This window comes from Bubalus kerabau, chromosome 23, assembly GCF_029407905.1.
Source record: "Bubalus kerabau isolate K-KA32 ecotype Philippines breed swamp buffalo chromosome 23, PCC_UOA_SB_1v2, whole genome shotgun sequence".
Classification (NCBI taxonomy): Eukaryota; Metazoa; Chordata; class Mammalia; order Artiodactyla; family Bovidae; genus Bubalus; species Bubalus kerabau.
Window position 1 is genome coordinate 11,986,166 of NC_073646.1, and position 22,641 is coordinate 12,008,806.

The 22,641-nt window shown below is 49.0% G+C and overlaps 1 protein-coding gene across 15 annotated transcripts in view; it reads left to right on the forward strand.

Moving 5' to 3' along the window:
• Positions 1-22,641, forward strand: part of SNX29 (sorting nexin 29) — a 587,227-nt gene that overhangs the window by 304,914 nt on the left and 259,672 nt on the right. For 2 of the 15 annotated variants that reach the window (XM_055561386.1, XM_055561379.1), the window contains one exon: positions 20,438-20,702. The exons of the other annotated variants lie outside the window; for them this stretch is intronic. In XM_055561386.1, coding sequence (XP_055417361.1) covers positions 20,438-20,457 — 20 coding nt within the window. In that variant the 3' untranslated portion in view covers positions 20,458-20,702. Of the gene's footprint in view, positions 1-20,437; positions 20,703-22,641 lie in introns of those variants that run through there. 15 annotated transcript variants of the gene reach the window in all.

The window sequence follows — 22,641 nt, forward strand, 5'->3', positions numbered from 1 at the left end:
ACAGTGGGGCAGCTGTATCTTTCCTTTGCCTTCTCCTGCCCACCTGATTTTCCCTGACACCAGGACACGTGGACTGCCACACATCCCATCCCCTCTCTGCCCTCAGCCTCTGGATAGAAATTCCTTTCTAAAGTCCAGCCAGTCATCTCTGACGTTCTCAAGAAGATGTAGTTTTGTGGGTCAAGCCGGTGGTGCTGAGAGACTTGTTTCTCTGCAGTTGGGTCCTCAGGAAAGTACCTGAAGGCTTCCAGCATGAAGATTTGTATTAATAGCAGTTTTCTTGGGTGTGATTGGGACATATCCTGTGAAAACATTGCCTGAGGGTGTCCATCATTTTAGAGGTGGCACTTCTCCAGACCTGGGACTTTGCCTCCAAATAGCTTGATGCTCTTGCTTGTTTTATTTAAAGGATCTAAAACTTTCCATCACCTGTCTGTCTTCTTGCACCTAGAGGCCAACGCATAGCACAGTGGCTCTGGTGATAGGCTTGCAAAAGCCAAGGTTCGACCAATGCTGTCCAAGCTTGTATGTGAACATTGCTGCTACCATCTATCTGAACAACTTTCTTATGTGGAATAAGTCAGTTACGCCCAAAGTGGTTCACTCACCTGGAAGTGAATGAATGATTACTAAGTACAAAATAATTCAGTTGATACCATTTAATAAGTGCCTGTGTGTGTGTTCAGATGCCAAGTTGTATCCAACTCTTTGCAACCCAATGGAGCGTGGTACACCAGGCCTCCCTGTCCCTTACCATCTCCCGGAGTCTGCCCAAATTCATGTCTATTGAATTGGTGATGCCATCCAACCATGTCATCCTCTGTCACCCCCTTCTCCTCCTGCCCTCAATCCTTCCCAGCATCAGGGTCTTTCCCAGTGAGTCAAATGTTCACATCCAGTGCCTGCTGCTGCTAAGTCGCTTCAGTCGTGTGCGACTCTGTGCGACCCCATAGACGGCAGCCCACCAGGCTCCCCCGTCCCTGGGATTCTCCAGGAAAGAACACTGACTGGAATGGGTTGCCATTTCCTTCTCCAATGCATGAAAGTGAAAAGTGAAAGTGAAGTCGCTCAGCCGTGTCCGACTCATAGAAACCACATGGACTGCAGCCTACCAGGCTCCTCTGTCCATGGGGTTTGCCCGGCAAGAGCACTGGAGTGGGGTGCCATTGCTTTCTCCGATTCAGTGCCTACTATGTGTCAAAAACTAGACAGGGGCATCACATGCATCCTCTCAAATACTTTTTACCAAGAGATCAGAAACTGGGCTCAGAAAGGGTGAGTCAAATATCCTAAGTCACACAGCAGAGAAGTGGTAGAATAGTTTTGTTTTTGTTTTTGTTTTCCAGTTGAGGTTTAGTTACAGTGTAGTTTATATATATATAAACTACACTGTAGTGAGGCATGGGGAAGTGGCTAATGTTTTAGGTCACTATATATATATATATATTGTTTGTTTGCCTTACATTAGGTTATTACAAGATATTGAGTTTAGTTCCCTGTCCTCTACATTAGGCCCTTGTTGTCTTCCTCTTTTATATATACTAATATGTATATGTTGATCCCACACGTCTGATTTCTCTCTCCCCACCACCCGCTCCTCTTCCTCTGTGGCTCAGATGGTAAAGAATTTGCCTTCAATGTGAGAGACCCAGGTTTGATCCCTGGGTCGGGAAGATCCCCTGGAGAAGGGAATGGCTACCCACTCCAGTATTCTTGCCTGGAGAATCCCATGGACGGAGGACCCTGGTGGGGCTACAGTCCACAGGGTTGCAAAAAGTCAGACACGACTGAGTGATTAACACTTTTACTTCACTTTCACCACCCCCTGCAGAATTGGTTTTTTTTTTTGAGCCCGTTCCGATGGCAGCAAGGGCTGAGATCCCGCCACCTCCCCATTCAGCCGGTGCCTTCATGTACAGAGATGTTACTGTGAGAAGTGTCGGCGCTCTGTGGAGGTTAAGCACATGGTCTCTATTTCCTGGCACATTTTATGAGGGTCTTCTAGTGGAATACTCTTCCAAAGCTTGAAATAGACTCGAAGTTGGACTCAAAGCCACTTTGGGATTTTGACCCTTCTCCCGGCTCCTGGTGGTGGAAATTAATCAAATGAATTATGTAGCCCAGCTAATAACTTGCCTTGATCCAATGACTGTGTAGAAAGAATGAGTTGAACGGTTTTTATTTAATCCACTTTGGGGGCACATTTGAGTGGATTGAAAAATCAAAAGCACAAAGAATCCTTTGTGTCAATTAATGGTGAACCATTCTGTTCTTGGGGGCAGGTGTCTTTCTTAGTGATGGTTCAGATCCTTTCAAGCTGCCTGGCTTAACGTCTGTTCTGTGCTTGTAGGAGCCAGGCATTTTTCTGAGCACTTTATCTCACTTGATCCTAAGTGGTCTTAACTCTTATCTCTGTTTTTTAGAGGAGAAAGGTGAGGCATGCGGAAGTGGCTAATGTTTTAGGTCACATAGGTAACTGGTGGGAGAGCTGGGGGTGAAATTCCAGGCCCAGAGCTCGTAACTGCTCCCTGCTGAAAAGCACCTTGAATCTGAACTAAAGGAGCTGGCAGAGGTGGTTTATCTCATCGTTGGCCAGAGTGTGAGGGTCCCAGTGTTGGCCCTAGCTATGTTACCCGGCCCTGCTACCCAGCCTCTGGGACTTGCCCTCATCTGTAGCCTGGGAATGTTGATTCTGATGTTTACAGATTAGTCACGGCATCATTTGCACTGCTTCCTACGAGGGGAGCGACAGTGACACTCCTGATGAACAACCCACGCGCCCCAGGGCCGAGACGGGCTGGAAAGAGCACGCAGGGAGGGAGGCTGAGTCGTTTTGGTTTCCAAGGACAAAAGGACAAGCCCCTTCACCCAAGGTCAGGGAAGTCCGTGGTCATCACTCCATTCCTGTTTGTGTAGGAACCTGGGCAGCCGTGGCCTCCTGCTGCCTTGGCAACTGCAGAAAGCATGTTTTCTGATGACTGGGCGTGGCTTCTTGCCCTGATCCTCTTCTAGGAAGTGAGTCCATGCTTCCTGTCTGGGCCAGCCCAGGTCCTTCCACAGCCTGTCTCCCCAGGCTGGCTCCTCGCCTCCTGTGGCTTGCTGTCACAGGGCTGAGGACAGCTTCTTCCACCACTGGAGCTGCTCTGGACCACGCTGGGTCTAGACCACTGCTCCCAGTGCTGTTGGAGCCCCAGGGAGAAGATGTCTCTGCATCCTCCCCTTCTTGGTTCTCCGTGCCGCCTGTCCTGGCATTGACCTGACCAGGATGAGGAGCAGTGGGATCATCGGTCCTCTTTAGGGAACCCCACACCCCACCACAAGGCAGTGTAGTCTGCCTCCTGCCTCCCTTGGAATTTACTGTGATGCTTTCTGGTTTTTGTGCGGTTTTTTTGGCCATGCCGATAAGGGAGAGATCTTAGTTCCCCAGCCAGGAATTGAATCCACCCCCAAGCCCCCACTCGACCCCCCCTCAAGGAGATCAAACCAGTCAATCCTAAAGGAAATCAATCCTGAATGTTCATTAGAAAGATTGAAGCTGAAGCTCCAATACTTTGGCCACCTGATGAGAAGAGCTGACTCATTGGACAAGACCCTGATGCTGGGAAAGATTGAAGGCAAGAGGAGAAGAGGGCAACAGAGCATAAGATGGTTGGATGGCATCAGTGACTCCATGGACATGAATTTGAGCAAGCTCTGGGAGATGGTGAAGGACAGGGAAGCCTTCAGTTTAGTGACGGAACAACATCAGCCCCCACAGTGGAAGCACAGAGTATTAACCATCGGACCGCCAGGGAGGCCCAGGTGTGACACTCAGGACAGTCCTCACTCATACTGTCCGGAGGGGCTGCCAGAGTCCCTAGCCCTCCCTCCCCCTCCTCCCCGTCTCAGAACTTTTGCTGGCTGAGTTGCCGACAGCTCTCTGCGTTTTGTTTATCAGAAAGCAACTCTGTCTCACAGCATCCTTCATGGCAAATTTTTTTCGCCATCAGCATCCTGCTTTTTCTGCTGCTTCCGTTGACGCAGGTACACTTTACCTCTGTACCCGGCGAAACTGAGACCTGAGTACACCCTGCCTTCTCGACGTGACTCACAGGCTCCATTTCCGTACCAAAAACCCAGCTTCTCCAGGGCAAGCTGTCAGCCTCCTTTACACAGTGACAGGTTCCTCTTAAAAGTTTCTTTCTCCTTCACAGAACCTTTAGAATACCCTGATCCAACTTCTCTGGGTCATACAGACAGCTCTGTGGCATGCTTAGGGCAAAGAATATGACTTTTTTAGCAGAGGAGATCGAAATTGGGTTCTCTTGATTCTTTTTCCCTCCTCGCCCTCCAGGTGGTTTTAAAAAAAAAGATCCATTTTTAACAGTGTAAAGAGAGAGAAGGCAGGCCAGTCTTCCAAAAACTTGGAAATTCTTTTTTCCTACAAAGATCAGCTTCTGTGCCCCAGCTCTTTCATTTCCAGGTGCCTGAGATGAATGCTTCTGAAAATGAATCTTCTAAATTCCGTAATTCTCCTCTAAATGAAATATGTAACAACCCAGTTCCTACCATGTAGAAATTATTTTCCTTTTGTGGAGAAAACTGGATTTAAATGCCAAAAATATTGCCTTTTTTGTCTTCTTGAAAAATCTTTTTTGCTTTGGTAGTTAAGAGCTTTTAAAATTAATGGAAAATTCCTCAGCCCTTTGCTGCAACTCAGGAGGAGAGCTGATATCGGTTTCTCTGTAAATAACATAACAACCGCCTTCCTGGTATTTGAGGTTTGAGCTGCTTTGATGGTGTGTACTTTAAAGCAAAGTGGTGGTCAATTTGGATGAAAAGTGATGAAATCAAGTGGATTAAATTGGCCATCAGTTAAAATGCCATTTTGCATCTGAAACTTTGTGTCAACAGCTTTTATATATCTAGGGAAAGAAAAGTAAATTTCTTGCCTTTTTTTTTTTTTTTTTTGACACATCAGAATTATAACTTGCTTTTCTGGTATAAGCACTTCACAGTTTCTCCATCATCGGTCAGCAAATGTCTTTTTATTCCCCCCCATCAAATGATACGTATTTTAGGCATTGTAGATTGTAGAGCACATAGTCTCTGCTGTAGCTACTCACCCCCCCCATTGTTGTGTGCAGGCAGCCTCAGGCAACTCGCAATAAGTAAACAAATGGATGTGGCTGTGTTCCAATAAAACTTTATTTATCAAATCAGGCAGTGGGCCAGATTTGGCCAGCAGGTAAGAATGTGCCAGCCCCTGATCTAGAAGATTCTCCTACTTGATGATGACCGCTGTAGTGGTGAAGAGAGAATCACCGTGCTACCAGCGTCAGCCCCTGTTCCCAGTGCCTATCCTGTGCCAGGCAGAATGCATGTTCATCACTGGTATGAGTATTGCTACTTTGTTGTTGTTCAGCGGCTAAATCGTGTCCAGCTCTTTGCAGTCACATGGACTGCAGCATGCCAGGTTTCCATTGCCTTCACTATCTCCTGGAGCTTGCTCAGACTCATATCCATTGAGTTGGTGATGCCCTCCAACCGTCTCATCCTCTGCCGCCCCCTTCTCCTCCTGCTCTCAGTCTTTCCCAGCATCAGGTTGTTGTCAGTTGTGTTATATCTTCCAAAACAACAGAAGAGTTGTGCTCTTCTGTTGTTTTGGAAGCTTTCTGTTAAGCAGTGCCTTTTTACAAAGCACAGTGGACTATCTTGGCGTCACATCTGAGAGTGAATATGTTTTGAAATCTCACCATGTTCCCAAAGCTTTCCTAATTCAAGAGGGTCCATTCTGGGTTCTTTAGAAGTGTGTGTGTGCGCGCGTGTGTGTGCTAAGTCACTTCTGTCGTGTCCGACTCTTTGCGACCCTATGGACTGTAGCCTGCCAGGCTCCCCTGTCCATGGGATTCTCCAGGCAAGAACACTGGAGTGGGTTGCCATGCCCTTCTCCGGGGGATCTTCCTGACTCAGGGATTGAACCTGCTTCTCTTATGTCACCTGCATTGGCAGGCGGGTTCTTTACCACTAGCACCACCTGGAAAATCCGCTTAAGAAGAGTGGCCATTGCAAATCAAGGTAATTTGATTAGTCACAATCTTGTATCACCAGGAATAAAAGTAACATAGGATCACTGAAAAAAATTACAGACAAGTAAAACTTTAAAAAAAATTCACTTGCAATTCATCCCAGAGACGATCACTGTTGACACTTTAGGATCTGTTAGGACAACATTTTGTTTCCATAATGGACATATAAATATAGATGGTATCTGTCACATTGCTTGTTTTTGACTGGAATGTATAGAGTTTTTCAAACCTGGCATCATACTCTCTGCTGAGTTTTATAACTTTTATCATTGAAGTCAAATTTCTACTCCGGAGGCGTTGTCGGTGGTGGGAGGTTTGGTAGAGCCACTTATAGTACACAGTGTGCCCTGCTCATGGATGGTCAGAGTTTCAACACAACAGCCTTTGAAAGGGTATAAATCTGTCCTCGGTTAGTAGCCCCTTTGTCTTCCCTCTGGGTTTGTATGAGTGAGTACCAAGTCACATGTTGTTCCATCTAAAAGACTCTAGAAGCTCATTTAAAAAAAAGTGATATTCACAAACCCCTGCCTGAAGGTCAGATGGTCTGTCCACTTGGGCCCTTTGACCTTGAGTTAAGCCATTTCATGGCAGGAGCACAGGCAGCGTTAATCGTCTTCCTGCTTGGAGAATCATTCCTTTCCAGTTTACCATGGACCTGTCAGTCTCTGTTGAAGGCTGCAGACCAGCAGCCCACAAGCAGCATCTAGCCCATGGGTGTATTTTCTTTGCACATTTAGAGTTGATGCAATTTTTTATTAAGAATTGCCAGTGTTCTTTTATTTTTTTAAAAATTTGCCTGCACTGAGTCTTAATCATGGCACGAGGGCTTGCCTCGTTGTGTCAACCGGATTCGGTAGTTATGGTGGGTGGGCTTAGTGGCCCCATGGCATGTGGGATATTAGTTCCCCGACCAGAAATCGAACTTGAATCTCCTGCATTGGAAGGCAAATTCTTCACCACTGGACCACCAGGGAAGTCCCCAAATGCTTTTTCTAAATTGAATTATTTTGGCCAGTGTTAAAATCCAGGTTTGGGCCGCACCCTAGTGAAACACTTGGCCACGCACACCAGGAGGGACACAGCCAGCCATGCCCATGGCGTTGCTCATAATGGCAGAGCACTCTGTGCAACTTGGACATCCATCAACAAGAGAGGAAATCTTTTAAAAGGTGTGGCATAGAGATCAATACAGCTGTGATACTGGACGAGCCTCAGCTGTGCACGTCAGTGTGGCCAGGCCTCAGGAATATTAGGTGGCAAATAACAGAACACATTTATATAAAGATGAGTGGAACAGGAGTGGCGTGGAAGAGGAGGTAGATTAGGAATTCACCTATGTGGTAAGCCATCCAGAAAAACCTTCCATGGTGGCTCAGTTGGTAAAGAATCTGCCTGCAAGGCACGAGACCTGGATTCGATCCCTGGGTCGGGAAGATCCCCTGGAGTAGTAGAAAGTGGCAACCCACTCCAGTATTCTTGCCTGGGAAATCCCATGGACAGAGGAGCCTGGTGGGCTATAGTGCATGGAGTCGCAGAGTTGAACGTGACGAGATACACAGAAAACCAAAGGGATGACAGATATGGAAGTCAGGGCAGTGCTTACAGGGGTGAGGTTCTTAAAAGTACCGGATGTTTCTGTATCTTAAGTGATACAGGCAGTGAGTGGGTGCGTGGGTATTTGTTTTGTTCCTGTTACTTATCTCCTCTATGTATGTATGATATTTCTTTCTTTGTATGCTTGAACTATTGCATAAATTACAAAGCTGAATGTTCTGGAGCCACTGGGCCCATATTCACACACGGCAACTGCCAGGTTGCTGCCGAAACGCAGAGACAGAGTTTCGGCTGAGATAGCGAACAGTAGCTTTTATTGCTTTGCCAGTCAAAGGGGGCCACAGTGGGCTAATGCTCTGAAGACCGTGTGACCCAGCCTGGAGAGTGCAGTGAGGAGTTTTATAGTGTTTGAGGGGCAGGGTGTGACCAGTTCGTGGACAGTTCTTGGATTGGTTGGCATCAGGATGAAGTTTAAGGATCATCAACCTTCTAGTTTCCACCAGTCTAGGGTCTGTGTTCTGTGGTCAGCAGTTTTCATCTGGAAGGGGTCTGCTTCCTGTAAAAGCAACTCAGGACTGTGTGCCAGGCTTTATGTTTCAGGAAACTGGGAGTTCATTGGTTCTGCGATGTGGCAGAAATACAGTCTAAATTGTCACCAGTCCCCTAGCCCCAAAGCTCGTCTTTGTTTCGACGTCTTCACGTTTCCCAGTCATTAACTCTTGAGTCTGCATCGTTTTACTTCGAAAGACAAGGACACAGTGGTTTGTTCACGGTTTCAAGATGGAGCTGAGTTCCCACTGCCTCCTTTAGATGCTCTGCTCAAACTTGCCCGCTTATTAGAGTCCTTAACCGCCCGCTCCTCCCTGGTGTTCCCAAGGCTCAGCCTATCTCATGTGTTTTCAGTGGTGTTTGAGTTTTTGTCCCCCACCCTTAGGGTTTCAGGAGATGCAGCCTGCTGAGAATCTTTGTTGTGTTTTCTACAAGCACGTAGGTAAGAATGTTGGTGACCACTTACAACACATTGTGCGTAATGTGAGAAATTTCTCTCACTTAGAACGTGAGTAATTTCTATGTGAGAGAAACTTCTCAGAGTTAAAAGTCCCAAGAATGATTCTCTTGACTACACAGTTAAGTCTTATGGATGTAACAAATACTGCCACGGATCATGTTTTCTTCTTTGCCTTGGCTGCTAGGAAGCTCAGAGGCAAATGTGGGCTCATCTGGATGGAGCCGTCTATAGTGGAGACATTGTAGTGTGTGTTTTCTGTGTAAGCTTGCCGTTGGCTTCGCCTGTTCTCTTGCCTCTCCTCCCTCCTTTATTTCCTCACTTAATTATAAAATACTGTTCTTTAAGACACCTGTTTGTAAGTGGCCATATTATTTTTGGAAAAAGAGCATGTAAACAATTCTCATTTACCTAGAATACCAGAATACGGGTTCGTGAGAGCATTCTGGAAATCTGAGCTTTATCCAGAGTATTTTATTCACAAAGCTGTCTTGATCATCTTTTCCAGTCATGTGGGTTACTAATTTTCAAAGAATGAGAATATAATTAAAATACACTTAACGCTGAAATGCAACTGAACATAATTTGATATTCGATAATTTAGAAGGCAGTTAAGGAGCTTGCCTTGCCTCGAGGCCATAATTACGAACATCAGTTATATAATGTGACACTATAAAAAAAAAAGCTGGTTATTTCAGCTTTCTGATTATTTGAAATCTGTAGGAACTAGAATTTAGAGTCAATGCATGCAGTGTATATAATGGTCTTTCAGTCCCCCTGCCCTCATATGAGTAGTTCATACATGGCTTCATGGCTGATGAGTGTCAGGAAAGGGCAAGCGTATGGTAGGAAGAGTTTGGTTCTCCAAACATTCACCAGCTATTAGTAGTTCCTGCCATGTGCTGCGTGCTGGAGAAGTCTTTGCCGTTTTTGGCTCGATGCAAAAAATTCAGGAATAATTAGGTTTTTTTTTCCCCCCCCCTAAGTGTTAAATGCTTTAGCAGCACAGTTTGGTCTCTTACCTGAGCATGAAGTGGGTAATGAAGGGAGTCACTGTTCCAGGAAGTAATTCTTCCACTGAGAAGCAAGGAGGAAGTGGATTGGGGCTTGGAAGGATCTCAGAAGGCCCAGAACAGCCTGGTTTGTTTAAGGGGCTTTTCTGTTTTTTCCATCTTTCTCCTCATAGTGATAGGGGAGGAGGTGGAGGAGGAGGTGTTAATGATGGAGGTGGTATTGGCTGAGAATATATTGATGAAGTGTATTGAAGAAGGATGTGATGGTGGTGGGGCTGTTTTTGGTGGAGGAAGAGGTAGGGGTAGAGGCCTTATTGATGGAGTAGGTGATGGCGCTTGAGGTGCCATTGATGGAGATGACGGTGGAAGTGTTACTGATGGAAAATGTTGATGGTGATGGAGATGTTATTGATGGAGTAAGCGGTGGGGATGCTGCTTTCAGCGTTTTCTGAACATTTCTGGGCCGGGCACTATGCTCTACATGCTTCACACTTACTGTCTCATTCAGTCCTCATGGCAGTGCTCAGAGAGAAGGTATTTTTTGTACTTTCCATCTTCTAGATGAGGAAGCCAAGGTACAAGGAAGTTAAATACATCCTTCAAGAGATAGGGCAGCTGTGTGGAGCCCAGCCACATCACAGTCTGAGGTGACAGGACAAATCAGTATTACTCATCTCGTCTTGATGAAAAATCATGCTGTTCTTTTCATTATAGCTTTTTTTGCATTCATCTTGATTTTTCAGAATGTTGCACAAAAACATGACTTAGTGGACTTCCCTGGTAGTCCAGTGGTTAAGACTGTCCTTTCAGTGCAAGGGCATGAGCTCAGTCCCTGTTGGGGAAGATCTCTCATGCTAATAAGCATCGAAAAATAAAACCAACCAAACAAACAAAAACATGACTTATCTTGATGCCTCATTTTTTTGGTGCCTTCTTAAATTTTTCACTGGGCTCCTAGTCACCCTAAGCCTACCCTGAAAAGCAGATTGCTCTTGATCTTGGGCCTATCCAGGCTTTGAAAACCTCAGACACTGTAATTACAGTTTCCGAATTTCACATCTCTGGGTTTTGGAGAGGAAAAGACAGTGTTTCCACTAGAATGTGGTCCAATTTCTTGCCTTTTTTATTGGTATGTGGCAAGGCAGAGTAGCTGGGCTTCCCAGATGGCACTGGGAGGAACCAGTAAAGAATCCACCTGCCAGTTCAAGAGATATAAGAGACTTGGTTTCAACCCCTGGGTCAGGAAGATCCCCTGGAGGAGGGCATTGCAACCCACTCCAGTGTTCTTGCCTGGAGATTCCCCGGGACAGAGGAGCCTCGGGGGCTATAGTTCGTAGACTCGCAGAGTCGGACACGACTGAAGCAACTGAACACACACACACGAGGCAGAGTAGCTACAGGCTGTAACCTGTCAGGACTCATAACAAGCCTTTAAATGTATCTTGAGATTTGTTGAAACAGCAGACTCTCTGGCTGGAGAATTAGAATATTACAGAGCTTTTGACGTCTTCGTCCTGTTCTGGCTGAGGCTAGCGCGCGTGTAAATGTCTTTGAACGCGCGTTCTGCCGCCTTTACAACCACACTCCCCCCAGTTGGCATTGAAGGGAACCTGCGTTTGGCTCTGATGGCTTGCGGCAGCGCACTGCTGATGGCGGAGCTCCCGCGGCAGCGGCCTGGCCTTTGGGGGTCACGGCGGGATGCTCCACTCTGCTTCCCCAGCACTTTGGAGACGCTTCAAGAGTTATTAGAGACGTGACAGCAAAGGACAGACTTATCCGCCAGGCTGTTCTGTCAAGCTCACCGGGAGCCCCTGCGTCCAGAGGAGGCGGAGCATTGGTCTTGGGAGTGGTGAGAATCGCTGCTCTTCTAAACTTTGTCTTAAGACCAAGAACATAGGGGGACATCCCTGGCGGTCCAGTGGTTAAGACTCAGCACTTTCCGTGCAGGGGGTGCAGGTTCGATCCCTGGTCAGGGAATTAAGATCCCACATGCCTTGTCGCCCATTTAAAAATAAATAAATGATTTAAAACTAACTAAATAAGTTAAATAACAAACCAAGACCTAGAAAAAAAACCTAGGAAAAATACAATAAAAAAGAGAAAAAGACTGAGAACGTTGGGATCATGGGGACGTGGGCCCTGAGCCCCTCTGTACCCCAGCTTCCTTGCCTTTAAATAGTTGAAGAGTGGGTTTCAGAAAAGAGCTCCAGCCACTGGGATGGCTTTAACAGAAAGATGCAAGTTCAGATTTGCGGTGCTCAGAGCTGCCTCAAGTCTGAGTTTTCTCCTCCATCGAGTGGGCTCGTGATGCTGGCTGCATGCTGTCTTGGGGGTGAACGGTTACACGTATCGGGGCCTAGCAGACCGAGGGTGTGGGGATTAGTGGGATGTGGTGGTGAGGGGACGGGGGATGGGTTTGTTCTCGCGGCAGTGAGGATGCTGTGACGTTATGAATGGAGTGACGTTCCAATTCATGGAACTGTCACCACGCTCTTGTCTCACAAATGGGGAAGCCGATGCACAAGTGAGGACCCGTGCTGAGACCTCACGCGTCTCACGAGTGCTGGTCAGGGTCCGTTTTCCTCACCATCTTACCCCAAGTGTCTGGCACAGTTGTGTGCAGCCTGGCATCTGTAAGCGTTTGCTGGGTGCCTGTCTAGAGAGGACGAGGCAGGAGGCTGTCAGTGTAGACTCTCTGGGGGCCTTCAGGCTCCTGAGCCGTCTGCCAGTATCACAGCCCCAGTGGCTCTGGGATTCCCGGGGGCCTGTCTGCACAGCGGGCAGTGCCCGGCTGCCTTCTGTCAGGACTCAGATGGAGCGCCGGTGTGGCCAGGCTAGTCATTCATATGATCAGATACAACCCCAGGTGTCTGCAGAGTGCTGCCGCCAACCCTCCGTGTCGGCCTTCACCTCCCCGGTGATCTTGACCCTCAGGACTCTCAGACCCTCAGCCTCCTCTGCTCCGAGTGTGTTGTACAGCCAGCAGCAGAGGTGACACCTGACTGGCCTTGGCAGGCAAGCGCCTGCTCTTGCTCATCCTCCACCATCTGGCACGCCACCTGGTCCCCTCGCCGGGTGGCTTCTGACACCTGCAGCCTCTGCTCTGTCTGTACTGACTGTGTGGCCTTGTGACCATTTCCCCTCAGGGTCTGGGGGGATCCCGGACTTGATTCCTGCCTCAGGTTCGCTGGGTGATCACCGGGGCGCCACACCACGTGGGTCTGGACAGGCACAGCTCTCAAACCTTGGCATGCCTGCTCGCTTATCCTCCACATATGTCCTGAGTACCTACTATGTGCCAGTCACTGCTCTGGGTGCCAGGGGTTCACAGTGAACAAAACAGGAGAAAAGCCTTGACTTAATGGGTCCAAGGCTGATGGCTGCCATGCCTGTGTAATATCTGCTGTTGCTATTTACAAATAAGTGATGTTCCTGGACAGTTACAAATTAAAGACAGTTCCATCAGTTTCTCAGCTGGAGAGTCTTGACAACACCTAAGGATTTATTTATCTCGTGAGCAAAAACGACAGGGTACAGCAATTATAAGTGTAATTATTTAAGCTGTCGATTATGTCCAGACCCATTAGAAGATCATTAACCTGCTGTGTGTGGAGAAGAGAAGAAACGCAGGTCACAGTTGATTGGGGATAAAGGTTCAAACGTGTGTTTATGGCAGAGATTTTGTGTAAAAGGCAGCCTTGCTAGGACGGAAAGGTCGTTTCTCTTTGGGGCATTAGCATCAACAGAAACTGCTCTAAGATAAGACGATCCACCATTGTGCTTGGGAGTGCTTTTGGTTTCTGAGGCTCCACTCTGATTTCTTGTGTACCCTGAGAGAGGGGAGTGAAGTGATGGGCTCCCCTGAGGGTTTTGGGTCCACTGGAGTCGTGCTCAGTTAAGACGTATGGAATAGACAGAGCGCTTGTTATCTGCAGAACAGCGAGTCTCATCCTATGCCCAAGGTGCTCAGGCGGAGGGATGCAAAGATACACATCTAACTCGCGGTCCCCACAGCCCTGCCCGTGCCTGTAGCTGATGCTATGACAGTTGCCGACAGCCTGCCAGCGTTCACTGTCCTGAAGGTCTCATGGTCCCTGCTCAGAGACCTGTCTCTCAGGAAGACCCTTCTCCCTGATCCTCGTCTCCAGAGTACCCCGCCTCCTCCCACGGTGCTCTGTGCGCTGTACCCATCCTCCCCCTCAATTGTCTTTCCTGCCCCTGCACATATGCTGATGTGTGTTCCCTGTGCCTTTCTCGGCTTATTCATCCTCTCCATGAGAGCAGAGGCTGCTTCGTGCACCAAGAAATCTGTACGCATGGATGCTCTGGAATCTGGTCTGGGAGCTTGGTATCCCAGAGCCTCCATGGTTCCTGGCACATAATAGGTCCTTTGTAGATGTGCGTTGAATGAAGGACCATCATGAGGCCTGCGGAGGTGGGTGCCGTCGTCCTCACCTGGCCGCTCTCCGACCCTGGTGGTGACGAGGAGGCAGGGCCAACTCACAGCTTCTAATCACCCGTGTCCATCACTGCCAGGTTAGAGGTGCAGTGTGGTTTGGAGAAGCTGGAAGAGTGTCGCTTAGAAAGGGCAGTGGTTGAGACTCCAGCGAGGGTGTCATGTTGCCTTCGATCATCCCCCTGCCCTTAGCCTGGGATCCACGCACACCCCTTTCATCTGTACAGCTCACGTCCGGCTCGGTGCTGGGTCATATTTTGTCCTCATACTTCTAAAGTCAAACATGCAGCAGTTGGAGTTACGAGAAAGAAGCACAACCGCCAAGCAATCTGTACACACGGATGTTCTAGAATCTGGTCTGGGAGCTTGGTGTGACACGATTGCGGAAGCAGGCTGCACCTCTGCAGGGCCGCTGTTTTCACCACTGATGCTGGAGCCTGAAGTCCTCAGGGCGGCTGCCATCAAGGACAGACGACCTGAAGTGTGGGGTGAAGAGCAGGCTGGCGCCATGCCTGGGCCAAGGCCAGGTTCGTTCTCGTTCCTTCCCCAGGGTGCTGTGGGTGCCCCAAAGTGGCTGGGTCCTTCATCACAGAGGTAGACCCACAGCCCTGCACAGGACAGGGTGACCCCCCAGGAGGACCAGGGAGGATGGAAGAGTTGCAGACCCAGCTGTTGCTTCACCCAAAGTCATGAGTCAGCAGTGAGCAAGAAGGCACGTGAGCTATGAAAGGGCTGCTTGCTATGTTTCTGCCCCCAAATGTCCACTGGAGTCTCTCCATGGACCACCCTCATGGAAACCTGCAGGGGAAGTTGGATGTTTCTTCAGTAACCACTGTGGAATGAGGAAAAGGCATATAATGAGATGAAGCTTCCCTGGGAGGATCGTCACCTAGTTATAAATTGTATTAAAAATAAAGCAAGGCTTCCTTTAGATAAGAAAGTTATAAGCCAGCGCTGGTCGTTTATAATCAACTCCACAGGGCAAGGATGCAAGGATACATCATTAAAAAATCGAACTCTTCATTTGAAACCCTATCAGGGGTTCAGAGGAGTCCTTTCTGGCTTTCTGAAATCCCCCTGAGCTAGGAACCTGCTGATTCTTTCCAGCCCTTCAGTGCTTCTCTTGCCCAAGGTTGCTGGACCTGTGTCTGGGGGTCTTCCAGCAGGTTCCATCACAAAAGGGACAGATGGGAGCTGAAGATTCTGGGGGCTGCCTCCGGAGCTCCTCCTGTTATGCAGTTCCCTCTGCTGGAAGCACACCTTCTTGCCTGTGGACATCAGTGGATATCCTGACTGTCTGTTGTTCAGTCGCAAAGAGTCGGACATGACTGAGTGACTGAACAACGGACACCAGGTGGTGTTTCCTCCAGGCAGTCCTCCTGGACTTCTGGGCTGGTTTAGGTGCCTTCCTCCAGCCTCATTTCTGGTCTCATTCTCCCCCTGCTCACTGGACTGCACTGGCCTTCTTTTATGTCTTCCCAAAGCCACCTCTGCCTGGAAGTTTCTTCCCAGGGCCGGCAGCTCTCAGCCTTCAGGTCTCTCTCTCACTTCCTAGAGCGGGTGTTTTGGAGCACGCATGCTCACAGAGATGAATCTCAAACCCTTCGCCTTCCTTCCTTTGGAGCAGCACGGTCTGAAGTACTCGTTGATGTCTGCCTGTGGTCAGGATGTGAGTTCTGTGGAGCAGACTTCGACTGTCACTGCTGTATTCCTGGCACCTGGAACAGATGGGCTGCCCAAACCAGTCAATCCTAAAGGAAATAAACCCTTAATATTCATTGGAAGGACTGATGCTGAAGCTGAAGCTCCAGTATTTTGACTACCTTGTGCATAGAGCTGACTCATTGGAAAAGACCCTAATTGAAGGCAAAACGAGAAGGGGCAGCAGAGAATGAGATAGCTGGATGGCATCACCAACTCAATAAACATAAGTTTGAGCAAACTCCAGGAGATAGTGAAGAATAGGGGAGCCTGTGTGCTGCAGTCCATGGGGTGGCAAAGAGGCAGACATGACTTGACTGAACAACAACAAAAACGGGTGGGGCTTGTTATAATGAGCTTAATATAGACAGATAATCTTTGGGATCACCAGAAAAAATTACTTGTCTCTTACACGAGAGCTGGAGTTGGTATGGGTCGTGCAGGTATGCAGCTCTTCTCCATGAGATGATTTAGGGACCCAGGTTCCTTCATTTTTTAAAAAAGGCTTACTTAAAAAAAATTACTTATTCATCTGACTGCTCTTTGATCTTTGTTGTGACATGCGATGTCTTTAGTTGCAACATGCAGAATCTAGTTCCCTGACTGGGTATGGAACCTGGGCCCCCTCCATTGGGAGTGCGGAATCTTAGCCACTGGACCACCAGGGAAGTCTCTAGGCTCCTTCTGTCTTGTTGCTCTGCTGGCCCTCGAGAAGGGGAAAGGGAGAGGCAGCTCCTTGACTCTGAGACCCAGGAGTCACTCACATCACTTGTTCTCATCTCACTGGATGGAACTTAGTCCCATGGCCATGCTGAGCTGCAAGGTATGCTGGGCTGCAAGGGATTCTGGGAAACATAGTCTCTCTGGCAGCCATGTGTCTAGTACGACTTATTAGCTTTATTACTTTAAAGCAGAAAGGATATTGGGGGAAAGGGAGCAGTCTCTGTTACAGTGCTTGATCACTGTTTGTTGAATAAATGAATAAATGAGTGAATGCCCCCTCCCATCCCAGCCCCTTGAGCATCTTTCTGTCACAACACTAACAGCATTGTAATTTATTTATGGCTTATCTACTTCCAAATTCCCAGTGCTTGGCCAGGGTCTGGTGCATAACAGATGCAGAGCACATGTTGAATGAAAACCCATCACCTGTATAGTAAAGGTTTTCCCTTAGCTCTGTGCCAGTTGGTGGGAGTTGGGGGTCTGTCTTTAAGAAAGCTCTGTCAGTGAGCACAAAGAGCTTTTCCTGTGAATGCAGCTAAAAATGAAGTGGCCCATGAGGCAGGTGGTTTTGTCCCAGGAGCAGAGGTGAGGTGTGCAGGGCAGGGGAGCCCAGGGCCTCCTGTTTCTTTGGAGCTCAGGATCTAGCGCCTTATCGTCTCGTCCTCCTCAGGAACATCCTTTGCTGCTTTCCTGGGGACCAAGGGGTGGAGGAGATGCTTCCATAGGGCTCTATTATTTTAAAAATTTATAGGCCAAGTAACTTCTGTGTTACGGATGGAAACGATTTCCTAGATGTATGTGTTATCCACTCGTAGAAGATGGAAATAGAAGAACGTTTACAAAGTTGCCCCTGAGACATTCCTGTGGGATCCAAAGAATAAGAAAACCAGTAAGTGTATTGGCTTTGAAAGCCCTCTCACAGACAGAGCATGGCATGGCCCATTGGGGACAAGATGGCCTTTGGAATCAGGAAGGTATGGCTTTGTCACGTAGGAGCTTTGAGACCCTGAGTCTTAACCGCTCAGGTGATACCTCTGTGAAGTAAGTATGATGACCCCTCCCTCATGGTCTGTGCCAGGGTAAAATGGTGGTGCCCAACCACAGGCTGACCTTAGGACCTTTGCACATGCCCTTCTGTCTTCTGGGAAAGCCCCTGCCAAGTGTGACCTGGTACATTCCCGCCGGGCGAGAAGGGCCCTTCCATGACTCACCAGTATGAACGAGGACAGTTCCTATCCTGTTTCTTATTATCTCTGGTCTTAATCGGTGATTATCTGTGTGAGCATTTGTTTTCTGTCTGTTTCATGACTGCAAGTCCCGTGAAGGCAGGGTGGTGTCAGTTTTCATCACCATTATATTCTTTGTGCCTCACCCAGTGCTGGGTGTGGAGTAGCTTCCCCACTGATACTGGTTCAGAGAATGATTACATAAGGAACAGAGTCTCAGTAAATGGAATCTCGCAACAGTGGTTTCTTATAATGTAGAGTGTTTATCATCTTAGCTCTTTGGTGTCTAAGCTAGTCATTCTTCCTTTTAGACTTCTGTATGTAGTCTTCGCTTGCTGCTATATATATTCCTAGAATTATAGGAAATATTATAGCGTTTTGTGGATGACTGAACCGCAGATGAGATCTATCCACCTGAAAGAAGAAATACAGAGTGATGCTTGGGGGCAAACTTGAGCCAGATGGCCTGTGTTGCAATCTCAGCCCCTTGACTTTGTAGCTGTGTGGTCTTGGCTGAGCTACTTAGCTTTTCTGAGTCTGTTTCCTTACCTGTACAATGAAGATCATAGCATCCCACCCCGTCCCCCCACCATCATTTTGTCATGAGGACTGAATGAGTTAATGGAGACGAAAGGTTTAGAACAGTGCCTGGAACATGGGAAACACTATCTAAGATGTGTTTTTTAAAAAAACTAAAGTTGCGTCTTCAGCATCTTCTTCCCCTGAGCTTTTGAAACTGAGGTTCTTTGACTGTAATTGAAATTGTGGTTGAACCGAAAGGGAGAAACAGCCACAGGAGGAGTAGAAGCCAGGCCTGTCCGGGGTGCTTGGGAGCTTAGAGGATAGAAGGTGACACGCCTAGTGTCTCTTTGTCTCCTCCCGCAACACCAGCCCCTATGTCCTCCGAATGGTCCTCGCGCCGTTTCTGAATTACACTGCAGATGCTGTTAGCAAACTGTGTATCCTCACAGATTGCCGGAGGGCTGGCATTTGACAGGTAATTCTCTTCCCTTTTTTCCTGGGTGTATCTTAATTATGGCTTTGCGGGCTTGGGTTTTTTATCTCTGGTATCATACTTTGCAATCAGGGGTGCCTCAGTCACCGACCCAGGGGAGTGATGAGATTACTGGTGGTTGTGAAGCTGGAGAACATGTCGCAGAGCTCTGCGCCGGACTTCTCTGGGGTCTTCCGATGGAGGTTCTCGGGAACAATGAGTTTCATTGTGACACGGTAAACACAACAGGAGCCCTGCTCTAGACCAGGGGTCAGCAAGCTTCTGTGCAGGGCTGCTTGGGGAACGTTCCAGGCCGTGCAGATGTGCTGGTCTGTGTCACAACCAAACTCTGCTGCTGAAGCGTGGTAGCGGCCAGAGCCACGTGTCAAGCATGGGTGTGGCTGTGTTCTCTTCTCTGTTGAGTTGTGTTCCCACCTCCTGCCCCAAATTCCTATGTTGAAGCCCTGCCCCATCGCAGTGTGACTATAGTGGACGCAGGGCCCGTAAGTAGATCCCCGATGGCTCAGTGAGTAAAGAATCCGCCTGCCAGCGAGGGAGACACAGACAATCTGAGTTCCATCTCTGGGTTGGGCAAGTCCCCTGGAGTAGAAAATGCCAAGTCTTTCCAGTATTCATGCCCAGAGAATCCCATGGACAGAAGAGCCTGGTGGGCTACAGTCCATGGGATCACAACGAATCGGACACGACTGACTAAGCATGAGGTCATAAGAGTAGGTCCCCGAGCCACCAGTAAGACTGATGTCTTTGTACGAAGAGGAAATTTGGACACACGAAGAGACACCAGGGCCGTGTGCTCACAGAGGAAAGGCACACGGGACCACAGCGAGGAGGTGGCCATCTGTGAGCCAATGAGAGGGGCCTCAGGAGAGGCCAGCCCCTGACACCGTGACCGTGCACTCCCAGCCTCCAGGACTGGGAACAGTAAGTTTCTGTTACTTAAGCCTCCCTGTCTGTGGCATGTTGTCATGGCAGCCCTAGGAGACATTAGCATTATTTTGAATGCCAATAAAACTGTATTTACAAAAACAGTCAGTGGAGGGCTGTCAGCACTAAAGGAAGCAGTAGAAGTTTTGGATCACATATTCTGGGCCAGGTGCTGGGGGCCTAAGGGGGGCACGAGACACACATTCTCTGCTGGAGTGGAGGTGACATTCTCGTTGGGAAGACAGTCAACAAAGGCACAGATATGCAGCCAGGCTGATTCCGGGTAGAGCTCCCTACTCTGCACAGAACTGGGTAACGTGACGGGTGACAGCTGGGTGAGGGGCAGGGCAGAATGGTCAAGGGTCCTCTGAGGAGGTGATGCTTGAAGTTCAAGGTCTAGGAGTGTAGCGTCCCAGGCAGACAGCCAGCCAAAGGCCAGAGGTGGGATCAAGCTTGGTAGGTCGGAGCCTGGTGGTAGCCGCAGGCGTGGAAGGGTCCAGGGCACTTGTCCCAGGGAGGGGCTGACTTGTCGTCCACTGGTGTCACCTGCAGAAGGCGCCTCTGCGGGCATCAGGCCTTCCTCTCTGTTACTTCAGGGCCAGCCCGCCTAGGGTTACTCCCTCCATTCCCACTGCTGCGCCCCACCCCGACTGCCCCCATGGGCTCACACAGGCATGACCCCTTCTCTGCCTTCCGCTCCTTCCTTCTCCCAGTTCCCGTGTGTGCTCCTCAGTCTTGGCTTTTCCCACAGCCTCCAGGTGGACAGAATGATGAAGACAAGGCCGCTGCGTGGTGAGCTTGGAAGATGGCAGGAAGTGAGCGCTTCCAAGGCCACGTGCGAAGTCATCAGAGGGCTCTGAGCAGAGGCAGGGTTTAAAAGGCTCCTCTGGCTGTTGGGTGGAAAGTAGATCATGAAGTGGTGGTCAGGGCAGAAGCCCCATGTCCCTCAGGATTAGACACATCTCACTTTATTATTTGATTCTTTTTTTAAACTATTAAATGAAATTTGACCTGTACACTTCGGGCTCAGCTTGCTTCCTACCTGCTTTGTTTGGAGGAAATCTAATCATAGTCATTCCCCTCCCGCCTGCCCTTGTCTTCCAGAAGTTTCTATACCTGTCATTCCCAGGGCTTCTCCTGCATTGCAGGTGGATTCTTTACTGTCTGAGCCACCAGAGAAGCCCTCACAGACAGTGTCAGGTATTAAACAATTAAATGTGCACTGGATTGCTCACAAAGCAAGGAAGTGTCGTTCCCAGGAGCCCAGGGCTTCGGGAAAGGACTCCATGCACAGATTGTAGGCAGGCAGCAGCCGTGCTTGGCCACAGGCCTCCATGTGTGATGCTCCCCACCTTTCCCATCTCGGGTCCTGCCCCCTGAGCTGGTGCTCCCCTTCCTCCGTTGTCTCCTCATCCCCTGACAGCTTTCTGACATGGCTCTTTCCCATGATCCTCATGAACCACCCATCCTTTGTTTTCCTGTCCCATTTTTTTTTTTTTTTTAATTATTTTTTGCTGCGCTGGGTCTTCATTGCTGTCCACGGGCTTTCTCTAATTGTGGCGAGCGGGGAATAGTCTTCGTTGCAATGCTTGAGCTTCTCATTGCGGTGGCTTCTCCTGTTGCAGAGCATGGGCTCGTGACCCGTGGACTTGAGGAGTTGCTGCCCGTGGGCTCAGGTGTTGCAGCTCCTGGGCTCTAGAGCACTGGCGCATTAGTTGTGCTGCACGGGCTTAGTTGTTCCATGGCATGTGGGATTGTCCCAGACTGGGGATCAAACCTGTGTCTCCAGCATTGGCAGGTGGGTTCTTAACCACTCGACCACCAGGGAAGTCCCCCCACCCCTGTCCCTTTCCTGTATGATGGGGCTAGTGACTCATCTAGAGATGCTGGGGAGTTGGAGCAGCCAGGCCCCAGACCCAGGGACCGCTCGAGTACCTGCTGGCCTTTCCTGGGTTCTGTCTGGAGACCCACAGTGACAGCCGCCCTTCCATCCCCTGAAGGTGGGAGGCACTGCTTGTCAAGCCACAGAGAGCACTTCAAGTGCTCACTTCTTCACTTTGTGAGCAATTCAGTGCACATTTAATTGTTTAATACCTGATACCGTCTGTGAGGGCTTCCCAGGTGGCTCTGGCAGTAAAGAATCCACCTGCAATGCAGGAGACTTGGGTTCCATCCCTGGGTTGGGAAGATCCCTGGAGAAGTGGACGACAGCCCACTCCTGTAATCTTGCCTGGAGAATCCCATGGACAGAGGAGCCTGGCTGGCTGCAGTCCATGGGGTCACAAAGAGTCAGACACGATGGAGTGACTAACACTTGCACTTTCGCTGTGAACGTAGGATGAAGGTTCCTGTCTGTATCAGGCACCATTGTATACATGGTGGCTTGCATACAGTGGACACTTAATAAACGTGGAACGAATATGAAATGAATCAAGTATGCATTATTAACCGGATGACCCTGGACTCGTTCCTGAAACTCTCCAAGCCTCAGCTGCTTAGAGAAGGGGTACGGGCAGCAGTCCCAGGAGGTGTCCGCTCTGTGCTTGGCACGTGCTGGCTCAGATCCCTCCTGTAACAGCCCTGGAGGGAGGGGTTCTTCCTGGCTCTGTGGACTGTGGAGGCATTTAATCAGGAAGAAGGAAGAACTAGCATTCTCTCTCTTAGAAGTTTTCCTGGGGAAGACTGCTTGGGCTTGGCCGTCGTGAGTTTGTCGGGGCAGGTTTCTGTATCTCCGACCAGGAGGAGGTCAGGGTGCAGGCTGAAATGCCCCTCCTGCCAGCCGCAGGCTTCCCTCATCACCGGCCTCACCTGCTCCCCAGGAGACACTGCTGTTCCATAGCTGAGCCCAGCTCACTAGACGAGCCAACGCTGAGGAAAACTGGAGGCTCTAGGCTGACCCATCGGCTTGTCCTTTTGCTCAGTGAGATACGGAGAGACTGATTTGTGAAGAAGCAG